This window comes from Peromyscus maniculatus, chromosome 11, assembly GCF_049852395.1.
Source record: "Peromyscus maniculatus bairdii isolate BWxNUB_F1_BW_parent chromosome 11, HU_Pman_BW_mat_3.1, whole genome shotgun sequence".
Taxonomy (NCBI): domain Eukaryota; kingdom Metazoa; phylum Chordata; class Mammalia; order Rodentia; family Cricetidae; genus Peromyscus; species Peromyscus maniculatus.
Window position 1 is genome coordinate 86,692,408 of NC_134862.1, and position 19,022 is coordinate 86,711,429.

Sequence of the window (19,022 nt, forward strand, 5' to 3'; positions counted from 1 at the left end):
CAGTTCAAACCAAACTTGCCTTCCTGGTTATTTTTGTTGTTTTTTAAAAGGCACCCAAGGGTCTGGGGTTGAGCAAAGGTGCAAAGAACACTGTAAGAACACATCTTGCAGAGGGCGTCTCAGTACTCTGAGATGCCTTTCAACAACAATGTTCCCGAGGAAGCAACGGGTAGCTCGGTGGTTAGCAATCATGGAATTTGCCTGAACCAGCAAGAAATAGTCTGGTGGTTCTCAAGCTTCAGCAGACATCGGGAATGATCCTCTGGGAGGCTTGTTGAAATAGATAACTTGATCTCACCTGAGTTTCTGAGTCAGTAGACCTGAAGTAGGGCCCCACATTTTGCCCCTCCCCCTCCTCCTCTCGGCTCCACCCTACCCTCTTGCCTTCCCTTTCTTTCTCTTCCCAACACTGGAGATTAAACCCGGGGCCTTGTGTGAGCTATGCCAGTGTCTGAGCGACAATCCAGCCCCTAAACTTGCATTTCTAAAAGTCCCAGATGAAGCTGGCATTGCTGATCTAGGGACTATGCCTGGGACACCACTGAAATAGTTTACAACCTGCAAAGATTCCCGAGGGAACATGTCCGGCTCTCCGTCTCCAGAGCTCATCATGAGCAGCATGAACCCAGCTACAATCTGGGTAGTGTGGAAAGCTGGTTCTTAATGATTCTAACTAAACCCTGGGAAATAAGGCAGCTCCTACTGCAGGGCATCACAACATATTAACTCATCCTTGCAACCAGGGACCCTATCTTCCTGGATCATATAGCTACAGTGAGACAGAGAACCTCCAATTCTCAGAACTGCACTGATCGCTGTCTGCCCTTTCTGCTTCTGAGAGGATGAGTGGCATATTTATCTGAGGAGTTGGAGTCCAACTTTTTTTGTCAGGACCATTGGATCCCCAGTAATGTCCTGGAGACTTATTATTAATTATGAAATCTTGGCCCATAGCTTAGGCTTGCTTCTAACTAGCTCTTATAACTTAAATTCACCCATTATTAATTTACTTTCTGCCTCGCGGCTTTATTACCTCATCTCCATAGTGCCCATCCTGCCCACTCTGCATCTCCACTGTCTCTCTCACATGCCCAGATTCCTCCTCCTACTTCCTCTATCTCTACCAGAAAGTCCCACCTATACCTCCTGTTTAGCTGTTGACCATTAGCTTTTTATTAAACCAGTCACAGTGACACATCTTCGCACAGTGTAAAGGAGTACCCCACAACAAAAAGTAGCTCTAGGAACTGTAAGTTCTCAGAGAAAAACATCTGAAAGACTCACAAGCAAAAGTGACATTTCTGTAAGTCTTTGAGTCCGTGTTGGAATAGATTGGAACAGCACCGTCTGCAGGGCTGACTGCTTTTCTGTGATACAGGATGGGGTCTGAATCTCTGAACATGACTGAGAAGTCCTTGGCTACGAATGGAGTGAATTTGTGAGTCTAGGGGAGATTTGTTTTTTCAGACACCAAATAGCTTGACCAAGTGGTGGCTTACAAATGAAAAGGGAGGGGGCAGGGGGAGTCCAGCAATGACAGCAAGCATCAAATGTGGCACAGAAAGAGGAGCATTCGTTGGTAAGTATCATCCTTTGTATTAAGAAATAACGAAGTGGGGGCTGGAGAGACGACTCAGAGATCAAGAGCACTGGCTGCTCTTCCGGAGGTCCTGAGCTCAATTCCCAGCACCCACATGGTGGCTCACAGCCATCTGTAATGAGATCTGGCGCCCTCTTCTGGCCTGCAGGCAGACATGCAGACAGAACACTGTATACATAATAAATTTTAAAAATGCACTCAATGATGTAAACGGGTCCTGGTAACCAAGGCCCCTTCGTGATGATGAGCAGATAGATGCCCAGTTCTTACACATAGTGCAAATGTCTCATATTCTTTTAATCAAGTTTGTGGCTCAATTCATTTACCAACTCAGTAGACAAGAATTCCCAGAGTCCAGAAAATACTTTGTATTTCCTTCCTTCCTTCCTTCCTTCCTTCCTTCCTTCCTTCCTTCCTTCCTTTCTTTCTTTCTTTCTTTCTTTCTTTCGTCCTTTGGGACAGGGTCGCTCTACATATCCCTGGCTATCTGAGAACCCACTCTGTAGACCAGACTGAACTCAGACTCAGAGATCCACCTGCCTCTGCCTCTCCAGTGCTGGGATTAAAGCATGTGCCAACATGCCCAGCATATTTTGCATTTTCAAGTTAGTTTACATAAAAAACTATGAACCTTTCATTTGTTCTTCACTCATATATACCCCACACACTGTTTTATAAATGTGCCAGACCTGCAGTGACAGAAAGGTAAACAGAGGTGAGAAATGGTAGAAGATATGGATTTTACTACTAGTTTTGCCTTTCATCATGATGAATAGTTATAATTCGTTAGATTGAACACATATGCATCATGTGAAATTGTAGCAGAATTCACCTCCAATACCTAGTATATTGAAGATAGATTATACTCATGGTAGCACTGCCTCGAAATGTAGGGGCAATAAAGAAACCAAGAAATAAAAACCCTCAGATAAATCAAGTGTTATTTATTCAACAACTGTAAGTAGAATTTGGCTGCCATAAGCGTCCATGATATGGAAATAAGTATATGATCCAGGATAGATGGAAGTATAAACTTCCAGACCCAAATAAACTTGCCAGGTGGTACAGTTGTGGGTAACAGTCATTCAAAGTGGGTGAAATCCCATCCATTCCTGGAGGAGCCAGTGGTCTCACTCTATGGGCAATCCTACCTGTATAGGATTAGACCCGCCCTGCACATGGGCTGAGCTGGACCTCTGCCTTGATATTATAGCTATATCCATAGCAAACATAGCCTTTACCCCTGCTGAAAAACTAACCCTCATCTGTGTCCAGGGAGGCTCCTGGTCCCACACTCCTACTTGACATCCTGGTCTTTCACCAAACTAAGGATATCTTGGTCGATGTGAGACATCCCTTCAGAAGGTCCCCTGGGCCATGAGTGAGGGCTGGTAGGGGATGTTCAAGGCACTCTCTGGTACTGCAATGGCAGAATAGAAAGGGGCAGCCATTGCATCTCTTAGTGGTTTTCCAAGATAAAGATATAAGAATCTGGGCTGGAGGGAAAGAGGAGTGGATAGGAGCACCAGCCGCTCTTGCAGAGGACCTGGTTTTGGTTCCCAGCATCCACAAGGCAGCTCACAAGCACCTGTAACTCCAGTTTCTGGGGTCCTGATTCTCTCTTCTGAACTACACAGGTAGTGCGTGTATATGCAGGCAAAGTACTCATTCACATAAAATTAAAATACATAAATCTCACACGTATGAATCGGATTTTGTTAAAGTCAGAAAGTAACTTCTTTTTTTTTATCTTTGCTTCTTGCTCAGAACTATAAGACTTGTTTTTCTTATGCTGTTGGGAAGCCGGGAGACCTAAACCAACCGTATGAGATTTTAAACCATTCTAATAAAAACCATTTACTATGGCCCATGGACCATTCCGGAATGTATGTGTTTCGTGTGAGAATCTTGGATCCAAATTTTAGGTGAGAATAACTCTTCTTATGACACTTTTCCCTTAAGATTAGTGGGGTTTTTTTTATTTCATTTTTGTCTTTGTTTAATTTGATGCCAACTAAACATCTAATTTGTTATCCTTATTATTTATTTGCTTGCTTTTCATTTTGTAGTAATCATAGCAAATACTCTAAGGAAGCAGGAGGTATCACATCAACTGTTAATTGGATCACTTGGTTTAAAATTCCGTTCTGGTATTATGTCCCCTTACCACATGTATTTGTTATTTTTCCTGCTGACATGACCAAACACCGAACAAGAAGCACATAAAAGAGGAAGGATGCATTTTGGTTCAAAGTTTGAGAGTGAAATCTATCCTGGCAATAACGGCACAGCAGCCCAAGAGTGAGGCAGCTGGTCGACAGCCACAGACAGGAAGCACAGAGCAACAGATGTTGGGCTCAACTCTCTTTTCCCATGGACCCCGGCCTATGCAATTGTGCCAGCCATGTTTAATATGGGTCTTCCTCAGTCAGGCATTTCTGGAAACATCCTCCTAGATATTCCCATAGGTGTGTTTCCATGGTGATTCTAAATCCAGTCAGGCTGATGATGAAGATTAACCATCACACGTAGCATGTGCAAGGTCCTGGGTTCCATCCTAGCACTGTAAGAAAACAGAGCAAATGGAAACCCATGTGCTTAGCCCTGGGAGACAGATTCATACAATACCAAGTGGACCGTATCAAGCAGTAATAATTGAGTGCGAGTGTAGCAATTGGCACTATTTTTTTTGAGCTCTGTGGGCTTTTCTGTTTCAAGATGAGAGGTGCAGAAGTTTGACACTGTGAAACATCACAGTGTGCTTCTTCCCTCCCATCACCTGGCATACAAACACTCCTCACCCCTCCTTCTTCACAACGATCTGTGTTTTGGTACACTAATAAGTTCACTGATGACTGGCAGCACTTAGGTAGTTTCAGATGCAAGCTGATTAGTGGAAAGACCAAAGAATAATTAAGAGAATTATGATTTTTTTCAGTCCTACACCCATAAGCCTCCAGTGTATTTCTAAGGAGGCTGGGAGTTCCTAAGAAGATCAACAGAGAGGATTTCCTTCAGAAGTTCTGAGTGCTGCATATTTCTCTCCCGCACACAGGGATGAAAATGCTTCCTCCCAAGCAAGGGAACACCTAAGAGAACCATTCCAGTTCAGAGGCAGCCTAAACAGCGCACTGGGGTGGCTACAGAGTGATGTGATAACAGAAGGAGGCTCTTTCCAATGCCAGGAGAAAACGTGGACACCTTCTGGTGGCTTCCCTTACGTCCCCCCTGAAAGGAAGCTAGACGTTGTCAGGATAGCAGTCCTAGCCTGGCACCCCAGCTACTCAGGGCACTGAGTCCACTAGATCTTCTTGATCCCACGAGTTCAAGACCAGTCTGGACAAAAGTCTAACAAATAAATATATCAATTAATGAGGAAACTAGGCTTGAGTTATGATACTAAAAACCACCCTGGGTGAGAGAATCTCAAAAGAGAGTATGTGTGAAACTAGCCAGGGATCCAGAACTTGAGAAATGGTTGGTAAGCGATCAAATAGAGAAAGTATTGCCTAAATCCTGAAAGGTCATGGGAAACCTGCGCTGAGATGGAGTGTGTAACATACCCAGTCCATCTTCTGGGTGCTGAGAGCTAATATTGGGGCACTTAGTACATGAGACTCTCAGCCATGAAAATGGTCACATAAATTTTTTTTAACGTATTTTCATTCCCTTTTAATAATTTCATACATGCATCCAATGGATTTTGATCGTATTTGCCCCTCACTCCTCCCTCTAACTCCTCCTCCCAGATCCAGCTCCCGCCTACCCCAGGTCACGTCCTTTTTATTCTTAATTGGCCCACTGATTCTAGTTTGTGCTGCCTGCATACTCATGGGCGTGGGGCTCTCCACTGGACTACAGTTAACCTACCGGGGCCATACCATTAGAGAGAACTGGCTCCCCTCCCCTCAATAGCTATCACCTGTCAATGGCTCCTCATCTAGGGATGGGGGCCATGACCTGCTTCTCTCCGCATACTGAAATGTTGACTCATTTGATCGTGTCCAGCTCTTATACAAGCAACCACAGCTGCTGAGTTCCTGGGTGCAGAGCCTGTTACATCCACAAGACACTCTTTGACCAGGGGACTCCTGTCCTTTGACCCACCTCCTCCTCAACAGTCCCTGGATGTGGCGGGAAGGAGTGTGATATAGATGTCCTATTTGTGACGGAGTACCCCAAAAACCCTGAAAAGTAATCTCTGCACTTTGACCAGTAATAAGTCTCTCTATTAACTGCCATCCACTGCACAAAGAAATGTCTCTGATCGGGTCTGAGGGCTGCACTAATCTATGGCATAGATACGCAAATTCAGCAGGCAATGGGTACTATGTCCATTTAGCAAATAGTAATGAGTTCACCCCTGGGTCCTATGAGCTCCCCAACCTTGGGTTCTTGGCCAGATTTACAGCGCCAGTCAGCATTTCCTCTCGTGGCATAAGCCCAAAGCTACTAAGGGATCATTAATGAAGGGCGGAAGTGCAATCTTAATGAAGGGATCATTAGTCGGGGGGAGGGGGGGAGTGTGATCTTAATGAAGGGATCATTAGTGGGGGGGAAGTGCGATCTTAATGAAGGGATCATTAGTGGGGGGGAAGTGTGATCTTAATGAAGCGATCATTAGTGGGGGGGGAGTGCGATCTTAATGAAGGGACCATTAGTAGGGGGGGAGTGTGATCTTAATGAAGGGATCATTAGTAGGGGGGGAGTGTGATCTTAATGAAGGGATCGTTAGTGGGGGGAGTGTGATCTTAATGAAGGGATCGTTAGTGGGGGGAGTGTGATCTTAATGAAGGGATCATTAGTGAGGGGGGAGTAGGATCTTAATGAAGGGATCATTAGTGGGGGGAGTGCGATCTTAATGAAGGGATCATTAGTGGGGGGGAGTAGGATCTTAATGAAGGGATCATTAGTGGGGGGGAGTGTGATCTTAATGAAGGAATCATTAGTGGGGGGAGTGCGATCTTAATAAAGGGATCATGGGGGGGTTGTGTGATCTTAATGAAGGGATCATTAGTGAGGGGGGAGTGTGATCTTAATGAAGGAATCATTAGTGAGGGGGGAGTGCAATCTTAATGAAGGAGGATAGTAGAGCAGAACCCGGTGATACAAAGGGAGGAAGAAGAAGGAGTTGTAAGTGGAGCAAGGCATAGAAGGGTAGGGCCCAGGATGAAGTGGGGAAAGCAATAACTAACACTAGGGGTGTTTGAAATGGCCATATAGAAACCTACTATCTTAAAAGCTTCACGCACGCACGCACGCACACGGGTTTAACTGGAGTTGCCCTACTCAAGGTATAATGCTCCTTCCAGTAGCCATAGGTTTCCAAATATAAAGTCCGGTGCTAAGTGTGGAACACCTCTCCTTGAGTTGTTGGTCAGGTGTAGCTGGAGAGTTTCTCCAGTCCTGCCTGGCCCACGGTCAGGACAAATCTCTCTCACCCGCCAGTCCCGAAGCCACTCAGACCCAACCAAGTAAACACACAGAGACTTATATTACTTATAAACTGTATGGCCGTGGCAGGCTTCTTATATCTTAAATTAGCCCATTTCTATTAATCTGTAAGTTGCCACGTGGCTTGTGGCTTACCGGTATCTTAACATCTGCTCCTCATCATGGCAGCGGGCAGCATCTCTCTGTCTCAGCCTTCCTGTTCCCAGAATTCTTCTCTCTGTTAGTCCCGCCTATACTTCCTGCCTAGCTACTGGCCAATCAGGATTTTATGTATTAACCAATCAGAGCAACACATTTAACATACAGAACATCCCACAGCAGTCAAGGATGTCCTAGAGACCCCAAATGAATACAACCTATTCCCATTGTTTTTGTCGCCCAGAAGAACTGGATAGTTAGAGGCTCAAGCTGAAGACACCACACACTTTGGCGACAAGACACAGAAATCAAATTGGTACTGACCAGGAAGCTCCCTCCCTGTTGGGTGACTTTCATATTGCTGGAAGGTGCTATACAGGCTGCTTGTGGGAAAGACAGCCTAAGCCAACTGTGAACCCGTGAGACACAGCAACAACTAGTGTGGCAAGATTTGCCCATGGGTGGGACGATGGTGGCATGAATGTCACAGCGGTGAGCTACATAAAATGTTGATCTTCTGTTCCTGCGTGCTCCCAGCCCTGGAAGTTTGAAAACAGAAAGTAGGAAAATAAGCTTAGTGATATAAAAGAGAATGACAGACAGGCTGACAAACAGAAGGATTAGATTGGCCAACCTAGATGTGTAAACGGTAGAGCCCTAGGAGAAGGTGTTGAGGATACGTATCAGTCCTAACTCCGGATGAAAAGGAAAATGAAACACTTCCCTAAGACTTCTAACAAATATACCCTCCTTCGATTGGAGCCCGGATTTAGGTTAGCTGAGTGTTCACCGGAGATAACACTATAGCTGAAATATCATTTGAAACAGTCCCAGTCTGTTTATGCCTGCCTCGTGCTCAGTGCTCGGCAGGAACAAATACCCCCTCTGGAAGAATTCACTTTAAATGTAAACACCCAAGAAATCCAGAAGGAAACACTCTAACAAATAAATCACACAGGGAAAGAAGCAACCACAGACAAGAACAGACATGGGTCAGTAGAAACAACCACCTAAAAAACCAACCCACCCAGCCTGTTAGATATAAGGCCCAAAATACGAATGCTTGTGTCTTAGTCAGTGTTCTATTGCTGTGAAGAGATACCTGACCATGGCAACTCTTATAAAGGAAAGTTGTTTTGGTTGTTTTTACTCTTTTGGGGGAGCCTGCCACCCAGTTCCCAAATAAATCACACATAGAGGCTATTTTTACTATAAATGCCTGGCCTTAGCTTGGCTTGTTTCTAGCCAGCTTTTCTTTTTTTTTTTTTTTTTTTTTTTGGTTTTTTTATTATTATTATTATTATTATTTTACAACACCATTCAGTTCAACATAATAGCCACAGAATGCCTAGCCAGCTTTTCTTAACTTATCACATCTACCTTTTGCCTCTGGACTTTTCCTTTTCTATTCCTGTATAGCTTTCTTTCTTACTCTGTGGCTTGATGTGTAGCTGGGTGGCTGGCCCCCATGCCATCCTCCTCCTTCTCTGGCTACTTCTTTTTTTTCCTCCCAAATTTCTCCTTCTGTATGTTCTCTGCCTGCCAGCCCCACCTATCCTTTCTCCTGCCTTGCTATTGGCCATTCAGTTCTTTATTAGACCACCAGGTGTTTTAGACAGGCACAGTAACACAGCTTCACAGAGTTTTAAAAAATGAAACATAAACAAAAGTAACACACCTTAAAATAATATTCCACAACAGAAAACATATCAGTTGGGGCTTGCTTACAATTTTAGAGGTTTAGTCCATGATCAGCATGGCGGGGAGCTTGGCAGCACCCATAGACATGGTGCTGGAGGAGCTGAGAGTTCTACATCCAGGTCTGCAGGCAGAAGGAAGAGAGAGTAAGCCTCTGGGTCTGGCTTGGGCTTCTAAAGCCTCAAAGCCCATCCCCCAGTGACACAAGTCCTCCAACAAGGCCACACCTCCTGATCCTTTCAAATAATGCCACTCCCCAGTGACCAAGCATTCAAGTCTACGAGCCTCTTCTTATTTAGACCATCACAGCTTGAATGTTAATTTTTTAAAGAAAAGGTTTTAAATGTGTGATGAAAGAATAAGGAAATATCAGCCTAGTTGTCTACCAATAGATGGATAAAGAAACGTGAATACATACACAATAGAGTTTTATCCAACCATAAAAAGAGCAAAATCAATATCACTTTCAGAAAAATGAACTAAAGATCATCATGCTGTGTGAAATAAACCAGACTGAAAAAGGCAAACAGTGCATGTTTTCTCTTATACATAAAAATCTAGATTTAAAAAAAAACAAGACATGAAAAGTAGAAGCTGTACGTACTATTTGGGGTGAAGAAGGGTACCAACAGGGAACAGGGAGGAGGGACAGAGAGAGCAATGTGGCATGACTATGATGGAAACTCATGGTATTCAGGGATGAAAAATGTCACGCTAAAAAGTATGACCTTGTACAATGATTACAAGCTAATAAAGTAGTTAAGAAATATAAAGCGACTAAATGAAGCTGAAGAGAAAATGAGTGGGCTGAAATAACTAAACAAATACCATTACAGTCCATATCATCCTGTCCTTGTCACAAACCTGTCAACTTTGGAAGTTCTCTTATGATAATGTAATTATGCTTTAGTAATAAAAATACACTTACCCTCCAAAGTGGAACAAATCAGTCTTATTGTATCTAGTGCCGAGTCCAAATTCTCCTTTAATTTGTTAAAGAATTTTTGTTCCTCCTTTAATATTGTCATGATCTTGACTTCATATTCTGTGCTGTTTACCACCAATACACCTAATATATGTAATATATGAGAAATGGAAAAAAGGGAAAAGTCAACATTAGTTCATATATAAGTAATATAAAAGACACAGATCCTAAAGTTATTATTTGTTTGAGACAGGATTCTTTGTGCTGTCCTGGCTGTCCTAGAACTTGCTATGTAGATCAGACTGGCCTTAAACTCACAGAGATCTTCTCTCTGTATCCTGAATGCTGTGATTAAAGGCATGGACCACCATGCATGCCTAGCTCCCCATCCTTATATACTGTATGTTTTTAAACCAGTACCACACTTTGTATCCTAGCAGAAAATGTTTTTATTCCTTTGGAATCTGAGCTCTTAACATGTCCTACCCACATGTGCCTTGGTTATAAATGAAAAATTGAGTGACTCCCAACACTGCTGATCTGATTCTCAAACTCTTGTATTCTGGCAGTGGGATTAAGAAAACTCCTTATCTTGGCACAGGCTCATAGTATTACCTCATTGTAAGAACTCTGCAGCTTCCTTGGTAACCTTTCATTCTGGCTTTATAGCTCTCATTACCATATAATTTATTATCAAAACCAGAGGCTCAAAGAGTAAAATGAAGCTTTATTAGTATTTATACAAGAACAACAGGTGACTATCAAAAATGTCCTAGGTCACCAGCAACAGAAGATTGCCCTAGTAATACAAAAGATGCCTTGAAAGAATATCCACTATTCTGGGAGACCAGTGAATTCCATGCACATCAGCCCTCTTGCCTTCTTTGGTCAGAAGCCATCTTTTGGGACAAGATAAAAATGCATGGCACTCAAGGTGCCTCTGTCTAGTGCTTCAGGCAGAAGCTACACCAAAAAAAAAAAAAGGCAAATTCAAACCAAAGCATGTCACAAGAGGAAAGATTCATTGTCCTCTCTTGGATAAAATCAGCCACCAGCAGACAGCTGTCCAATGCCTCTGGATTAATGCACCTGTGCAGTGATTGAGACTGTCAGTGGCGGCGGCGGCAGCGGCTGCTGCTGCTGCTGCTGCTGTTGCTGCTGCTGGAAAATGCAGTGCTTGGTACTGTCAGTATCCAGGTCAGCCTGGATAAGGAAAATGCAGGCTAGTGAAGACACACCAGGCACAATGGCCATGCTATTCATGATCCCACTGAATAAGCACTTGGGTAGCTGGAGAAAGATGCTAGCTAAGGGCGGTCACATGACAGAGGAAGAGCCCCTTCTCTGGTGATAAAGAGTCACATGAGACCCAAGCATTTGAATCCTCCAGCATCTCACCGAGGAGCCTATTTACACATGCTTCCCTTCAATTTCTCTCATCAGTGTTTATTTCTTCCATATCCTCACCACGTACGTACGTACGTACGTAACATTCCATTCCTACCACAATTATGGCACAACCCATCATCCTCTAGGGAAAGTGAGGAAACATCTATATGAAGTTTTGTACCCTGGAAGGCCTGTTCTCCTCCACTGTCCCTAAGCAGAGCCACACCTGTTCCCATCTGAACTCACAGCAATCTGCAAATCTCCTTCCTCTTTCTCCTTCAATAGTCAGTGAGTGACGCCATGAAGAACTCTCAATGTCTCAGCAAATGGGAGCTATCAATCAACAGTTAGATGCATGTGAGGCCATTTTTATACACATCACTTGCACTTCAGGACAGAATCACATCTGCTACAGCTCACATCTGGCTTAGGCATTAGAGATAACACATGTCTAAAGGCAGCCAAGGTTTCATGGTCACCCAGTGCTCTGGGGGCAAGTCAGGAGAGCCAAGTGTCAGCACTGTTTGCATCAAGCTCCCTTTGCCCTGGGTTCCAGTCTAGCAGGGTTTTCCCTGAACACGTGTATATTTATGTTTATGTGTGTGTGTGTGTTTCTTTCCATTGCTGAACCTACTGATACTTTAACTACCTTCTGCGGCCCTGCTGGCCCGCCGTCAGCGTTCTGACACTCAGGCCTCAGCCTGGCAGGATTTCCGGTCCTACCAGTCAGATGCTGAGGTGAAAACCTGATAGCTCAGAGAGGCCAAGAAGCAACCAGCTGACCTTCCTTTTGGCCAGAGACCCAACAAGAGAAATGTCTCTCCATTTGTCCCAAACCAAAAAGACCGTGAATCTCTAAGTCCCTCCTTACTCCTTCCTGTGTGTCTCTCTATCTGTCTTCCTGGGTCCTCCATACTCTCTATGGCTAATTCTTGTCAATCAGTTGCTAGCTCTGCCCCGAGCCAAGATTGATTCTATTAAGAGAGTCTCAGGGTTTCATAGTGCAGTCAAACATCCCGCAACACATATGTTCATCCAAGTGTGGTATAGGTTATCTCCCAAATCCAAAGTGGGTAAAAATAAAGCAATAGCAGCAACAGTGAAACAAGCAATCTTTTTATCTGGACACGAGCAGAGGGAACAAGGAAGGATGTGTCTTTCACCCTTAAAGGTTTATCATGTGGCCGGGCGGTGGTGGCGCATGCCAGCACTCGGGAGGCAGAGGCAGGTGGATCTCTGTGAGTTCGAGGCCAGCCTGGGCTACCAAGTGAGTTCCAGGAAAGGCGCAAAGCTACACAGAGAAACCCTGTCTCGAAAAACCAAAAAAAAAAAAAAAAAAAAAAAGGTGTATCATGTGCCCCACGTGTGTGGAACTTACCTTACTCATGATCACCACCTGAACTTACATCTTACAGCATCAGTATAACGGATCAACACAATGTCCCATGAGATGCTGTTCAAAAACCAACTCGCTGGCGTAGGTTCATAGATAGAGTCTTGGGGGGAAAACAAACTGTTTCTGGTTTTGTTCTACCTATGAGGCGAGTGGAGCAGTGAGGGGGAGAAATACTTTCTCAAATGAATGGCTGCTTATTAGCTATGTGTCTATGGTTAGATAACCCCGGGAAGAGCCTCTGCCGAGCTCATGGAAATCTCACCGGTGCCCCAGATTTTCCAGTCTTCTGAGCAGTTGGCCGGATGACCTAAAGAGAGGTGGTCTACATTTTCCGGCTCAGGTTTCTCAGGAGGCAGACTTTGTGATGTAGACTGAAGTGTGGGAGGTTTGTTGGGAAGTGAGCTAAGATCACCACCTTCGGAGAAAGTGGAGGAAATGAAACTGGGGAGAGGCGGAAGCAGGCAAAACTGTAGCCCCAGTGAGGCCTTCATTTGGTTTCACAAGGAACACTGGGGTGGGGGTACCTGACAGACAGAGCTGTTCTGAACTGGGGAGAAGGCACAAGTTCTTGGTGCTTCTGAATCCCTAGCCTTGGGGATAGACTTCCCCCAAAAGGGGGTATAACTTTGGCAGAGGGCAAGTCCTGGCAGATACTGGTCCCCTTGAGAGGAAACAAATGCTTCAGTCCTGAAAATAGAATCTCAGTGGCACACGCTCGGCAGCCTCTCCGCTAACCCCACATCCTTTGAGGGCAGTGTCCCAGGTGTGCCATATTGATTTTATTGGGTTAATTTCATTTGTTTACTTATTTGCAGTACTGGAACTGAGCAGAGGCCTCACACATGCTCGGCAAGTAGTCTGTTGCCATGGTATAACCGGGCCCTTGCCATACCAGCCAAAGAGGGCCCATAATCAAGTATCCATACCCAAAGATTCATTCCAGCCCAGTCATTTGAACAGGGTTTTCTCCGACGGTAACCATACTTCCTTTCTCCAATTATAAAGCCAACCATTTGGCTTTTGCTTCATCCTAACCAAAATGGAGGAGCCCATTTCTATGGCAGCATCCCCTTCCTGAGACCTGCAGACTCCACTTAGCTTCTGACAGGAATGCGGTTTCCAGTGCTGTCGTTTACAGTTTCTTCTGGGCCCTGCCTGAAGGTGGATGAGAAACTCGTATCTCATAAAGACACCCAACAGACCTCTTTAACAAGTCTGACATTTTGTCATGCATGGTTGAGATTGTCAAGTCGACCAGATATAGACTCACCAGGGACACGTCTCGGGGTGTGCCTGTGAGGAATTTTTCTAGGTTAGGCTGAGGTAGGGAAGACCCACCCTAAAAATGTGGGCAGCACAGTTCTGTGGGCTGGAGTTCCCAACTAGATGAAAAAGAGAACATGGGCTGAGCTCCAGCGTTCCTCATCCTCTGCTTCCTCACGTGGGTGCCTTGTACTGGGTTGCCACGCTTCCCCACCATGATGATTATAGACAAGAGCCTGAACTAGGAGCCACGGTAAAGCCCTCCAGTTGTCTTTATCAGGTGTTTGACCATAGCGATGAGAAAAGGAAGACAGATTCATTCCTCTACAACAGGGGAATGAATCTCTAACCCCACAAACTTAATCCGAGTGACGTATTTTCTGTGTACTTGCCCTGTCACTTTCTGAAAGAGGACTGTTAGTGTCTGATTCAAAGTAAGGATCTGTCAGCCGGGCGGTGGTGACGCTCGCCTTTAATCCCAGCACTCGGGGAGGCAGAGGCAAGTGGATCTCTGTGAGTTTGAGGCCAGCCTGGTCTATGTAATGAGTTCCAGGACAGGCAAAGCCTCGCAGAGAAACCCTGTCTGGGGTGGGAGTGGGGGGAGGGGGGAAGAAGTAAGGGTTTGTCTACTTCTTTGTATTGTGGAGTTGTGTCTTTTTTGAGACAAGTTCTCGTATGAAGTAACATTTGCCTAGAACTTGCAGTCTTGCCTCAGCCTTTCAAATCATGTGATTACACACATGTCCTAACCTGCCCAATTTACCACATCATCTGTCCATCTATCACTGCACAGTGAACCCTTTCTTCTTCTTTTGTTTGTTTATTTGTTTTTGTTTTTTTGAGAAAGGGTTTCTCTGTGTAGCTCTGGCTGTCCTGGAACTTGCTCTGTAGGTCAGGCTGGCCTCAAACTCACAGAGATCACCTGCCTCTGCCCCACCCACCCCACCCCCAGTGCTGGGACTAAAGGTGTGCACCTCCACCACCCAGCACAACGACGCCTTCCAAGTTCTAATCACACAAAGCAAAATTCAGAACTAAGCAAATTGCCAATTTGTTCATAAGTGGTCAATAATGCCTATCTTTCCAGCATTCTGAGAAGTACATTAAGTGCCTGGGTGAAAAGCCCCAACTTTGCTGGGCCTGCACTAAATGCTTACTAGAAGTAAATGCTTTTCTTCTGTCTTCTCCCCCAAGAAGATAGGTAAAATTGTGCCATAAATGTCTGTTTAGTCACATCCCATCTCATTTAAAGCCCTAAACTAACTATGGGATGGACTCAGTGACTTTGGAAATGGTAACAGCAGCCCACCCCTCAAGTTCCTGACTCGCTCAGCTACTTGAGGGGAACCAGCCTCCATCAGATGGATCTCATTCCTTTAGCTCAGGAAAACCAGATTTCAAATCCCCAGAGCTGCCACTCAGAGCACTGCAAATATCTGCTGCTTGCCTAGCCCACCCGATCCTCAGTCAGCTCCCTCGTCTGGAGGGAAGGGGTCTCACGAGCACTAACAGTGCATGTAAGCATTCTGCATGCCACCAGGCATGGAGTAAATGCTAATTTATCACCCATCTTCAGTGAACAGAGGGCTCAGTATGCAATGGTTAACTGTGTAGTACTGCTGAAGATGCTTAAGATTGTTCATTATTATTAATGTCATTATGACCGTTGCCTTGGAAACTACCACCCAAAGTGTGTAATGCTGTGAAGACAGCATGGTTATCCAGCCTAAAGATGCACCAATGGGAAAGCCATCATAACTGTTCTGTAAGTGCATCTATCTATTGAGTTCTTGTCAAAAAAAATGATACCTTAGTAATCTGACTGTTACCATAGAGATGCAGAGGATATTTTAAATACATTTAGCTTAACCTTTAATATCATTTTTTTCTGATTTGCAGTTTCTGTAACCTCACATCTATTTTTGCGATCGAGACCTTCGGAGTGATTCCCAGGTAATGAGCAGTACCTGATAATGCTGCCGTTTTTATGTATCTGCTTGTTTTAGTTTTACTGTTTCCTGGCTTTGCTGTTTTGGCTGGTCTGGAACCCATGCTCCCTCCATCTCAGCACAGTGCCCAGCAGAGAGAAGATGGGATATGCTGACCAAGGTCCAAGAGCGAGCCATTTGCTTGGCCACAGAAGGGAAACATCACACTAAGATAACTGCAGGCCAAGAGAAACTGTAACACTACAGCTAAGTCGACCAGAAAGCAACACTCTAAGCGTCTAGACTAGGAAATAAGCCCCTCTCAAGGGAGATCCTACCCAGAATCCCAGGTGAAGAGACCTGAAGGGCCTCAGCAGAGAGTAGCTTCCAGTACACGTACGTACACACACACACACACACACACACACACACACACGCACACGCACACGCACACGCACACGCACACGCACACGCACACGCACACGCACACGCACATGCACACTCACTCACTCACTCACTCACTCACTCACTCACCTGTGCGCTCACAAATACACTCACACATATACCCACACCCTCACACATACACCCTCACACACGTTCACAAATGCTCAGTTGCCACCAGCCGGATAACCAAGCCCGGGGCCTGTCAGGGTGGCACCCCTTACTCTGTAGCCTGAGGCGAGAGGATCACTTGAGCCCAGGAGTTCCAGGCCAGCCGGGGAGCACGCTAAGGCCAGCTCTCCCTCTGAATGTGCTGTCGGTGACTAATGACACCATCCTGATGGTGACTCTTCCCCACACTTGGCATTTCTCTCTATTCCTTCAAATTCCTGAGATGCCACATCTTAACAATTGCCAAAACGAATCCAGTCTAACTTTTAAATAGATCTTGGACCTATCCACTTCTCTCCATTTCTTCACTCACACCATCACTTACAAATATCTTAAAACTGGTTCACACACTCTTCTCAGTTCATTCTTCACAATCAGTCAGCATCATCCTTATAAGATGGCCGCCATCCTGTTTCACAATCATGAAACTCCTTCTTGCCTTTTGCCTAAACTCCATACTCTCTACTTACTGTAAGCATTTTCTTATCTGACACATGCCCATCTATTTTCCCCCTTTTTTCCCTCAGGGCTAGAAAGCAAACCCAGGCCTCATTCCTGGTAGGCAAAGGGCTCTACCATTGAACCACATCCCCAACCCCCTTGGTACCTGTCACTCCTCATTTCTAATCACACTGACTCTGGAGTTTCAGTCACACTGAACTAGGTTCCATTCCAGAATGTCCTGGAAGGACCTCAAGGTTTCTTCATACTTCTGTGGCATCTTCTCCATGCAAAGACATCTCCCTTTGCCGAAAACACTGTTTCACCACAGTCACTTTCTCCACTCCCAGGCATCACTAGCCAACTCCTACCCACAGTTGGGTCTCCCCTCTGCTCCACTCCCAGGCATCACTAGCAGACTCCTACCCACAGTTGGGTCTCCCCTCTGCTCCACTCCCAGGCATCACTAGCAGACTCCTACCCACAGTTGGGTCTCCCCTCTGCTCCACTCCCAGAGCTCCATCACGATCCCTCCTCTCCTGATGCTCACACTGTTCTTCCTGATCAGCCTCAAACATTTAACTACCTTAAGGACTGACACTAGGAGTTACCACTCTGATCTGTGTGGCCAGCAAGGCAGCTAACTGTTCTAAGACAGCTTGATTGTAAATTAATGGGCAGAGCGTGAATAATGGCTTCTTTGTTGTTCTTATTCTAGCCCCAGTGTCTACCTGGTGGTCGCCTTCCTTTTTGTCTTGATGCTCACATTCATCAGCATTCTGGTCCTGAGCTATTTCTGGTACACCAAGATTTATAGACAGTTTATTTTTGAGCCACTTCACAAGCCTCCTACAAAACTGAAGAAGAATTAGGAAATCTGAGAGTGAATTCTGGATATATATATATACACATATATATGTAGATAGATAATGTAGATATATGTAATTATATTAAGAATGTGTGTTTGGCTAAGAAATATCAAATGTAAGCTCATATTATTATTAAATTCAAGATTTGAAAAATGTCTTAAATTATTCCTCCAAATAACATATATTACTGTTTGTTATTGTTGTTATTCATTTTAAAGATAGCATATACACTGTTACATTGCATTTAAGAAATAAAAATCGGGCTGGAGCAATAGCGCAGAGGTTAAGAGCACTGGCTGCTCTTCCAGAGGTCCTGAGTTCAATTCCCAGCAGCCACATGGTGTCTCACAACCATCTATAATGAGATCTGATACCCCCTTCTGCCAAATGGCAAACTTGCAGGAAGAACACCGTTTATATAATAAATAAAATTTATTTAAAAAAAGAAAAGAAAAGAAAAGAAAAAAGAAATAAAAATCAGCCAGGCGGTGGTGGCGCACGCCTTTAATCCCAGCACTTGGGAGGCAGAGGCAGGTGGATCTCTGTGAGTTCCAGGACAGCCAGGGCTACACAGAGAAACCCTGTCTCATAAATAAATAAATAAATAAATAAATAAATAAATAAATAAATAAATAAATAAATAAATAATAAATAGAAGGAGGAGGAGGAGATGGAGGAGGAAGGAAGGAAGAAAGAAAAAAAAAAGAAGTAGCCAGCTCTTCCAAAGGACCACATGGTGACAGTAACTCCAGTTTCAGGGGATCTGACATCCTCTTCTGGCCTCTAACAGCGCTGCATACATGTGGTACACAGACATACGTGCTGGCAAAACACCTGTACACATAAAATAAGAATAAAGGAAAATAAATAAATAATGGGTTTTTTTTTGGTTTTCGTTTTATTTTTTTGTTTGTTTGTTTGTTTTGTTTTTGTTTTTGTTTTTGTTTTGGAGACAGGGTTACTCTGTGTAGCCCTGGCTGTCCTGGAATTCCCTTTGCTTACCACATTGGCTTCCATCTCACAGAGATCTGTAGCTCGAGTTTTCCTGCCTTGCCCACAGTCAGGACAAATCTTTGTCACCCACCAGTCCCACAGCCGCTCAGACCCAACCAAGTAAACACAGAGACTTCTATTGGTTACAAACTGTATGGCCGTGGCAGGCTTCTTACTAACTATTTTTATATCTTAAATTAATCCATTTCCACAAATCTATACCTTGCCACGTGGCTCATGGCTTACAAGCATCTTTACATGCTGCTTGTCATGGTGGCGGCTGGCAGTGACTCCTTCTGCCTTCCTGTTCTTTTAT

The 19,022-nt window shown here is 44.6% G+C and overlaps 1 protein-coding gene and 1 long non-coding RNA gene across 10 annotated transcripts in view; one reads left to right on the top strand and one right to left on the bottom strand.

Moving 5' to 3' along the window:
- The window catches only part of Catspere (catsper channel auxiliary subunit epsilon), a 120,180-nt gene extending 102,270 nt beyond the window's left edge, over positions 1 to 17,910 (top strand). For 7 of the 9 annotated variants that reach the window (XM_076548029.1, XM_076548034.1, XM_076548030.1 and 4 more), the window contains 3 exons: positions 3,368 to 3,525; positions 15,763 to 15,816; positions 17,563 to 17,910. In XM_076548029.1, the coding sequence (XP_076404144.1) occupies positions 3,368 to 3,525; positions 15,763 to 15,816; positions 17,563 to 17,716 (366 nt within the window). In that variant the 3' untranslated portion in view covers positions 17,717 to 17,910. Of the gene's footprint in view, positions 1 to 3,367; positions 3,526 to 4,538; positions 4,981 to 15,762; positions 15,817 to 17,562 lie in introns of those variants that run through there. The other 2 variants (XM_076548031.1, XM_076548035.1) reach the window with 1 other exon arrangement.
- Positions 7,611 to 9,938, bottom strand: LOC143267838 (uncharacterized). Its single transcript, XR_013043445.1, has 3 exons — positions 9,819 to 9,938; positions 8,921 to 9,014; positions 7,611 to 7,731 (listed from the first exon to the last, which is right to left on the bottom strand). It is a non-coding gene; the product is annotated as an uncharacterized LOC143267838 (long non-coding RNA).
- Positions 17,911 to 19,022: the final 1,112 nt, after the last annotated feature.